We start from the raw sequence: 10,000 nt of genomic DNA, 5'->3' as shown, positions 1-10,000 counted from the left end.
TATAAATTAATTATAAATTAATCTTTACCTTTTCATTATCAGAATTTAATTTCCTTTTCTCCTTCTTACTGTCATAACTAACAAAATTAATATAAAAACACCAATAATTATAAATAAAATCCACAATACTACACTAAATTAAAATTAATAAAATAATTTTAATAATATTATTCACATTTTTGTTGCTGTAATAAAGGATTAAAGAATACTAAAATTTTATTATATTATTTAATATAATAAATGTTAGTCATTTTAATTAAGGGTTAAATGTTAATTATAATTAATTGTAACAAATATTAGAACACAATATAATGTTTATTTATAAAGCATATTTTAAAACAACCAAAGGTGACCAAAGTACTGCACAGAGTATAAAAAAAAAAATTATAATAACAACATAATCCAAAAAACAGAAATAACTCATGAGTCTTAAATCCACTTCCTCTGCTCTGGAATCCAATCAGTAATTTACTAAACGTAAAGCATCCACTGGAGGAACCCGGATTATTAAGTTATGCACATATAATTGGGGTCTCCGTCAAGAGGTGCTAATGCAATGCAGTGCACATGAAAAATGTAAAAAGCATGCACACGTTTCTAATAAAGCGGTAGGGTTAATCAGCCATCCAATCAATGCACCTTACGCCTCTGCTTGACGTGTGAGAACATGTGTTCAAGCATAATTCAGTGCATGGAAATGTGAGTATAATGCATGCATGTGAAGCCTGAGCTGGAGAGACAAGCTACAGGAAAAAATAAACTGTGCTGTAAAAACCATCCACAATGTCTTTGCAGCATGCATACTGTAGTAACACCACCTCCCACAACACAACACATAGCTTACCTAAATCCAGTATGATCAGCTGAGCGCTGGCCTGGATGTTCCCAGCGTCGTTCTCCGCTAAACACTGATAAAAACCTTCATCTGATTTTACTAAACCCAAAACCTGCAAGTTATGCTGCTTCTGTGGGACACAAACAACAAAACAGAGCACTGCGTAAGAATTAATAACACTAATTATATTATTATTGAGAAAAAACAAAGACAGCTAAATATGACAATTTTGCTGGATAATGATTCATTTAGCCATCATGGGAATTAAAAATGTTTTCATACAGTTAAAAGTTAAGTAACAGGACTGAAAAACATTTATAAACACTAAATAAAATTTTAAATAATTAAAACTGTATTCCTACAAAACAAAATTGCTAAAAATGTAATATTAAATGACTAATAAAAATTATCTTCAACTATTTATACATTAAAAATGTTGGTAACAGGACTGAAAAATTGCATAAAACAACTAAAAATCAGGATTTTAAATTGTATTCATAAAGTTAAAATAGTCAGTAACAGGACTGAAAAATAGCAACAAAAAAACAGCTAATTAAAACTGATAAATAAAAAGCTAATAAAACTATTTACAATCAGGATTTAAAAAAGTATTCATACCGTTAAAGGTGTTGGTAACAGAACTGAAACGTTGCAAAAAATACAATAAAATATAAAATAACAAAAAAAACCATTACTTAAAACTGTATTTATACATTAAGATATTATAAGAAAAATAGCAAAACAATATATAAATAAAAAATAACTAAACATCAGGATTTAAAATTGTAATAATACAGTTAAAAGAGTCTGTAACAGGACTGAAAAATTGCAAAAATAAACAAATATAAAACAAAAACTAATTACTATCAGTATTTTTACAAACTATTCATAAAGTTTAAAGTGTTGGTAACAGGACTGAAATTTTGCAAAAAAAAAATTAATTGAAATATAAAACAAAAACAGATTACAATAAGGATTTAAAAAAGTATTCATACAGTTAAAAGTGTTGGTAACAGGACTGAAAAACAGCATAAAATACAATATAAAACAAATAAAAATCGTTACTTAAAACTATTTATACATTAAAAATGTTGGTAACAGTACTGAAAAAATGGCAAATAAATAAAAATAAATATAAAATAACTAAAAATCATAACTTAAAGCTGTTTTCATACAGTTAAAAGTGTCAGTAACAGGACTGAAAAATTGCAACAAAAAAGGGATTGAAAAGGATTGAATTTTTTTTATGTAAAATAAAACAAAATACATAACAAAAAAATACAAATAAGTTAAAATGGCTGGTAACAGGGTTGAATAGTTGCAAAAAGATACAATTTTAAAAAGTTTAATAAAAAAAAAAGTTTAAATAAAATAAAGAATTTAAATGGTTGGTAACAATAAAATAAATCAAGTATCATCCAGATTTTAAGCACCTTATTTTATTGACTGCTTTGTCAATCCTATTCATGTAAAACTTTATTTTTGAAACTGTTTACTGTATAAGATTATAGATAAACGTGTATCATGCAGTGAGGAGGGGGTCTAACATACCATCCTGAAATAATCACTGGGAATGACCGTGTCTCCATCCTTCATCCACTTGACGGTGGGCGGCGGTGACCCGGTGACATCACACTCAAAGATGATGTCCATGGACTCCTGGGCGTAAGTGTTGGAGGGTCTCGTCAAGAACCGAGGAGGAACTAGAAGAAGAGAAATAATAAATGCAGGTAAGAACCGACGTGGCTGCGCTGGGACAGTTAGCGACAGGTTAATCGTGTTTCCTCTCATCTGTCTTTGCAGTTCCTATGTTAACCACATCCTTCAGGGAAGAACAGATGAAGAACAAGAATACAGAGACACTAGACATAAGAGCAGTTTCAGATTCACAGATGGATTTCATGTCAGCAGCTGACAAAAGTTTGTCAAGGATGCCTAATTCTGTATTTTTCATCTTCTCGAATCAACAGCGCTCCATCTGCTGTCAGCTGGAGGAGAGGAACAGAGGAACGATCTCTTGCTGAATTATGCGGTTAACAGACTTGGTTTTGTAGTTTGGATGAACTTGAGTTCGATCTTCTCACACTCAGACTCCTGCAGGACAACGGCTGTGTTCTCAAGTATTACTAGTTTACTGCGCAGTGCACACTGTAAACCATCCAATGCTTTTCAACACTAGTAGTATGTGACAGTAACTGCAGATGATGGAAGAGTACAGGATTGACAAGAACTAAACTGAAACATATAGAACTGAAGTATGCACTCAAATATGCACACCTTTTTCTTTATTTTGAGATTGGAATATAATATGATATAATAAAAAATACAATTCTATTCATAATTTCTATTTCAAAATAAATTATGTTCTTTTCAACTTTATAATACAAAAATAAAATTGTATTTATGATTTCTATTTCAAAATAAATTATGCTCTTTTGAACTAATAATAATTTAAAAATACAATTTTATTTATAATTTCTATTTCGAATAAATTGTTATTTCGAACTAATTATAATTTAAAAATACAGTTTTATTTATAATTTCTATTTTAAAATAAATTATGTTCATTTCAACTTTATAATTCAAAAATAAAATTTTATTTATAATTTCTATTTCAAAATAAATTATGTTATTTTGAACTAATTATAATTTAAAAATACAGTTTTATTTATAATTTCTATTTTAAAATAAATTATGTTCTTTTCAACTTTATAATTCAAAAATAAAATTGTATTTATAATTTCTATTTCAAAATAAATTATGTTCTTTTGAAAGTATTATTCAAAGTATTATTCATACTTTGAACATTTTATTTAGTGTTTATACAAAATCATTCAACTTTGATCACAAGAATAAATTAAATTTCAAATCATATTCAACTAGAACAGTTTTTAAATTGTAATAATATTTCACAATATTACGGTTTTTACTGCATTTTTGATCAAATGCAGCCTTGATAAGCAGAAGTATTCTTTAAAAATATATTTAAATAAAGACTACTCATAATTTAATGTATATAAAATATAACAATAACATATTTATTCATATGTACATATGTATCCCTCTAATTAAATGTTTTTATTAATATAGGTGGAGATAAAAAAATTATTACATTTGGCAAATGTTATGTAGACAGAATGTAACTGAATTTAAAAAAAAATCTTAATATAAGAATTCAAGTATTTAACTGGAGCACAAAGTATAAAAAATAAAAAGTAGTCAACTTAAAATTATAAGTCTGAAGTGCAGTATGCACTACTAAGTATGCAGAGATAAAGTGTGCACTACTGAAGCAAGTGGGTGTGAAAGTAACACAATTACAGATTATCAGAACACATCCCAGACAATTTTACGAGTAACCCAAGCCAATCTTAATCCCAGCATGTGAACAGAAAACTGAAGTTCATCCACCAAGAAAATTGTTATATAACATTTCATCATTAGCATGCTATAAATCCTGCCTATAGAGTTTAACGCATTGCTAACACTAAATATTCATTAATACTGTTTATGCAAGATGTGAAGGAACTATACAAATGTTTAAACATGCACTTTTTAAAACCGCTAAACGCCCTCCTCGCTAGGTGTGCTTGTGTTACACAACTTCAAGAAATCAGTGCGTGTGAGTTTAGATATTTTAGAAGCTTATAGAATAGAATAAACCATAGAAATGAAGTGGATATTTCTGTAAATGGTGTGATTTTGAATTAAATATGCTCTTGAAGTGGTAAAAGGATATTCTTATGTGAGCTAAAATGAACTGAACGTTGCAAATCCTTCATGTCGGCTGTTTTTCTTTGGAAAATGTTTAAATTATGTGTAATGTGATCAAAAACTGTGTGGACCGGGAATTAGACGACAAATTTGAGCAAATGACCAATTATGAGGAAAAAAAAGTTATTGGATTGGTCTGGTTCATGGCAAAATATAGAGAAATGTAGCATTGCGTCACTTGCTCAATGGATGTGAATGGGTGCCGTCGGATTGAGAGACTAAACAGCTGATAAAAACATCACAATAATTCACATAATGAATCCATTAAGACATTTTTAACTTCAAACCATTGCTATTATGGATAGAGGACCTACAGTACGTTAAAACACCTTGGATTTTGTCTTCTCCAGATGTTAACTGATGGACTGGATTATTGAGATGTTTTTATCATGGAATAGTAAATTGTGCAATAAAATACAGTTGCTTACTGTCTCTAAGATCCATGTTTCTTGAACCAGTGTTGGGAAAGAGCTAACTAAACACTATTAGCTTATAGTAACTACGCTTTTTTAGAAGCCTGACCGTTTTTAAAACAACAAAACTACAAGAAACTGTGACAACGTTTGCTACAAAGTGCAAAGTATTCAAATAATGTAGCAATTGAATGCTACAGTTACAGTTAGCATTGGTTTCTGTGAGATGTACCGTGCACCGTGAGCTCGGCCTGGATCTCGCTGCTCATGTTTCCGCTGTGCGCCTGACAGACGTATATCCCAGCATCCTCTTGGGTCAGGTTGACGATCTGCAGGCTTCCTCCACCAATCACAGCAAAACGCTCACGGCTGGGAAACACACACAGACAGAGAAAGAAGATGTGTTAAAACTGTTTTCAGGAACGCCAACCATCTCAAGCATGGCACGCCAACAGAGATGGGATTGTAAACAGGATACAGAACGGATTTCATTTCCTGCGGCTTTTTCTTTATGGTTTGGTTGCACTGAAAGCAACTTCCCCGGAGTGTTTCTCTTGAGTTTTCAAAGTACAAGGAGCCTCATTAATGGTCTTAAAACCGACTGGAGAAAGGGAACAGAAGTGTGTTTAAAACAGGAATAGTTCAGCCTGTTCTGACATTATTTATTCACAAAAGTTTAATTTTGTAGATTTTAAAATGCACTGAAAATTTAAATGTTTAAAAACATAAAAAATTGTTACTTGAAATAAACAATCTCACATTCAGATTCAGCCAAAAAGGCTTATTTCATCTCTATATGATCACATATTTTGGATCGAAGCACCTTATGTTAGTTGTTTACTAGATTTAGAGTGTTAAACAAAGTTTCTAAAAGTGTAACTAAAATTTTATTGAAAATAAATATAAAAATCTAATCTAATTAAAAAAAAAATTACACATAATATATAAAAATCTAATCTAATAAAAATAATATAAAAAATATTTTTATTTTATATAAAATATACATATATGTATATGTATAATCACAACTAATTAAATAATATCACTGAATCGTTTTATTTTTTGTCATGAACTATCCCTTTAAATCTGCACAAAATTCGCTCTCATGAATATTTAATTTGGAATTAAGTGTCCCAATAAAATTACTTATATATATTTCAAATATCTGAGGTCACAAAACCACAAAATTGATAACATCTGATTTAATTGAAAATACAAATTAAATCTTTAAAAATGAAACATTAAGTGTTATTCAGTGAAACTTAATTTTTCAACACATTTCTCAAGGATGCTTATGTCTTATGTTTAGGATTTATTGTCCTCCATTTCCCAGAATCCCTCAGTTCAAAGGCCTCAATAAATGTACTGTCGCTTGCTAATGCCGATGGATCCGACTGGATTCACAATATACTTGCATCACAATCCTCCGGTGTAAATACTCCAGCCTGATGTTTGTGTTGAGAAGAGCTGGAGTATCTGTCATCCGTCACAAAACTGCTCTTTCTAAGCACTGAGGACCAAAGGTGCTCTTGACAGAAAGCGTTTATGTGACCCGTCCGGACAGAAATCACTCAAGGGATTGGCTATATACGAGTGTTAATGCACGGCCGGTGATGAACGAGCGTCTGAGCTGATAAGGAGGAGCTTTTAACACCAACACACGATGAATAGTTTATTCAGTTCCTGCGACGATCTCCAAGAGTAGACTGTCTCTTACAACAATATACCAGGGAAGCAATCAATGAATGGAGGAGGGGGAAGAATAATGTGATGTATTTAACACTGCTTCTGCGAGCTGAAACTGAAGCCTCCAAACACACACGGTTTAAACATGTTAAGCTTTCGGGTTAAAGCATCTTAAAGCTTCGTTCACCCAATAAACAAAAGTGTCATCGTTTACATTGTTTACTCTCCCCTCGTGTCATTCTAAACCAGCATGCTACCATTTATTATTATTTTATATATAGTTTTTTAACTTATTTTTTAGAATTTTCACACACTTAGTGAGCTCTACACAGGTAAAAAAAAATATTTGAAAATATATAAATGACAAGATAACCATAGATTTGGGAGGGGGGGTATTTGTAATTTATAAAATTATGAATTACAAATATAATTTACATATTTTTATATAACAATTAAATATAGATTTATAGATAATTATATATATTAAACTTAATAAAAATAGGAATTATGTATACATGCACCCTTTTCTTATGTGCATAATAAAAAAGTATATATTACACTCACACGTATAATTATATTATTGACACAAAAGAAAGGAGTGCATATATACAAATACTACATACATATATCATTGCATCCCAAATAAGTTTTTGTCTACATAATATATGTTTGTGTACTGTATATATTTATTATATATAAACACACGCAGCATATGTTTTGCAAATATATATATATATATATAAACGTAACATACTTTTGTTAAATATATACATGTACACACATATATACATACAAATATTATGTAAACAAAAACTTATTTTGGATGCGATTAATCAAATAATCTTTTAACAGCACTAATATATATATATATATATATATATATATATATATATATATATATATATATATATATATATATATATATATATACACACTTCCACAGACTTTCATCTCCTTTCTGGATTTGATTTTCTCAAGCCACTTTCTCTACAATTCTCAAATTATATTCCAAAATGAAGTTTATAAAAGAAAGAAAAACATTATTAATTTTGCATGGGATGCAGCTTAATCCCTGATCGTATTAAACCAGCACGAGTCAGAAACAAGTGTTCGACATCCGTTAGCAAGTCTAGAGGTTTGCTAATTAATTGAAATAAAGCTGAAACAAAATAAAATATAAATATTGGATGAAACATAGCATTTCTAATATTCATCGAACGTTTATTTCAGTATAAAGTTAAAGTACTAAAATGTCTGCTACTGCTTCTAATTTGGTTAAGTGTTGAAAAGATTGACCCCAACCATTCATTTCAACAGCTTTATTTCTGTAATGTCATGTTTTTGTTAGTTTTTTATTTTTCTGCATGAATGCCAGATTGCTTTAGTATGCAGACTCGGATCTCATTCCTGTACGCATTTCTTGAAAGAATAAATGCATGACCGTCTGTGCTTTTCTGTGTGTGTTTCCTCATGGGTTCACCGTTCTGATACACTTACCTCTCGTCAATCGGCCGGTCGTTAAACGTCCAGCGAATCACAGGCACGGGGAACCCCTTCATGACGCACGGCAACAACACGCTCTCCCCGGCAACCTTCGCCATAGCAACAGGGCTCTGGAGAGTCTCCAGCTCTTCTTCAACACCCGAATCTGCAAAGACAAATGTGACCGCACACAAAAAAAACAACTTTTAAAAATATATAATAAAATATAAATTAATTCTATTTATCCTCTCGTGAACATTTGGTGAAGCAAATAAAAAACTAAATCAAATGATAATGACAATAATAATAATTTATATAATAATAATAATAATAGAGCAAAATAATCAATAAAAATAAATAATAGTTAATAAATAATGTAATAAATATTATACATATAATATAAATATCATACAGATAATATAATAAATAATTTGCTTCATAATATTTTATTTTAAAATTTAATACTAAAAATGTGTGTGTGTGTTTATATAAAAACTAAATCATCTGTAATGTAAATGCAAAATACAATCACATTATTTTTTATTCTACTTTATAATATTTTATTATAATCTATTTGAATAAACATTAATTTATTTAAAATTTTACACATAATAATAATAATAATAATATTATACACAAACACACACATTATACATTAAATCTAATTCTATATATATATATATATATATATATATATATATATATATATATATATATATATATATATATATATATATTTTTTTTTTTTTTTTTTTTTTATAATGCAATTCAATAAAACTATTAATATTAAAAATAAATATAAATATATTTTCATTGTTAAAATATTTTAAGGTTTCGAATAATTAAAAATAAAAAATCTATAATTTAAGGTTTAGATTCTCCATTGGGCAAACAACTTCTCACTATATATATATGAATCTCAAGGTAAACACTATCCTATGCTGATAAAAGCTGTACGACTGCATGCAGAAATCTGAAAGACTTTAGGTATTCCATTCATTACAGATTCCCCCGAATCTATTAAAGTGAGTTTTGTCAGTGTGTACCTGTAGACACCTGTAGTTGTGCCTCCTCTGTGGTTTTGGCCGGTCCCAGGCCGTCTATGGTGCAGCGGTAGAGTCCGGCGTCGCTCTGGGAGCCGTTGCTGATGACCAGAGCTCCTCCGGGCAGCTGTATGACCCTGCTGTCCAGCTCCACGGGCTGACCGTCTCTCTCCCAGCGGGTGAACGGGACCAGATCTTCAGTCACCTCGCAGCTCAGCATCTCAGTGCCACCCGAGCGCACAGACACATCCTCCGGCTGACTGAGGAACCGAGGAAGTCCTGCCAGAACAAACACATTCCTACAGTAAACCTCATTTCATCTCTACACTGACTGAGAACAACTGAAATAACGAACCCTGGGGAGCTACAGACAGAGATTAGATGCTTTGCTCTCCATCATATTCCACTCACTTCATTAATACAATGTTTATTATTTAAAGAGGTTCATTTCAAATGTAGAGAAACTGATTTAAATATAATGAATTCAAACTTGACCCGAAATAACATTCATCTCAAATAAGGGATAAAACAAGAGTTGTAAAGAAATGTTGAGTGATTGAAGTGTATTAGATTAGCGTAAAAACTGCTTTAATGTTCAATTATTTATTATTATTTAAAAACTGCAAATCTTAACACATTTTTACATAAAAAAAAACACTCAATAATGAATGTTTATGTAGGTCGTTTTCAAAACACACTTTTATAACAAAACATTTAACTAAAATAAAAACAAAGTAAAAAAAAAAACATGCATAAAGATAAAGAAA

The 10,000-nt window shown here is 30.1% G+C and overlaps 1 protein-coding gene across 8 annotated transcripts in view; it reads right to left on the bottom strand.

The window, feature by feature from the left end:
* The window catches only part of LOC113066589 (neogenin-like), a 1,074,835-nt gene that overhangs the window by 1,032,687 nt on the left and 32,148 nt on the right, over positions 1–10,000 (bottom strand). For all 8 annotated transcript variants that reach the window (XR_003279195.1, XM_026238505.1, XM_026238499.1 and 5 more), the window contains exons 3-7: positions 9,237–9,512; positions 8,206–8,356; positions 5,255–5,391; positions 2,387–2,538; positions 845–965 (exon numbers count right to left, since the gene is read on the bottom strand). Coding sequence is in view for 7 of the 8 variants with exons in the window: in XM_026238505.1 (XP_026094290.1) it covers positions 845–965; positions 2,387–2,538; positions 5,255–5,391; positions 8,206–8,356; positions 9,237–9,512 (837 nt within the window). In the remaining variant the exon portion in view is untranslated. The remainder of the gene's footprint in view (positions 1–844; positions 966–2,386; positions 2,539–5,254; positions 5,392–8,205; positions 8,357–9,236; positions 9,513–10,000) is intronic.

The sequence above is a fragment of the Carassius auratus genome, chromosome 50 (assembly GCF_003368295.1).
Source record: "Carassius auratus strain Wakin chromosome 50, ASM336829v1, whole genome shotgun sequence".
Classification (NCBI taxonomy): domain Eukaryota; kingdom Metazoa; phylum Chordata; class Actinopteri; order Cypriniformes; family Cyprinidae; genus Carassius; species Carassius auratus.
Note: the sequence above shows the minus strand (reverse complement) of the source record. Positions and strands in the feature narration are given on the sequence as shown.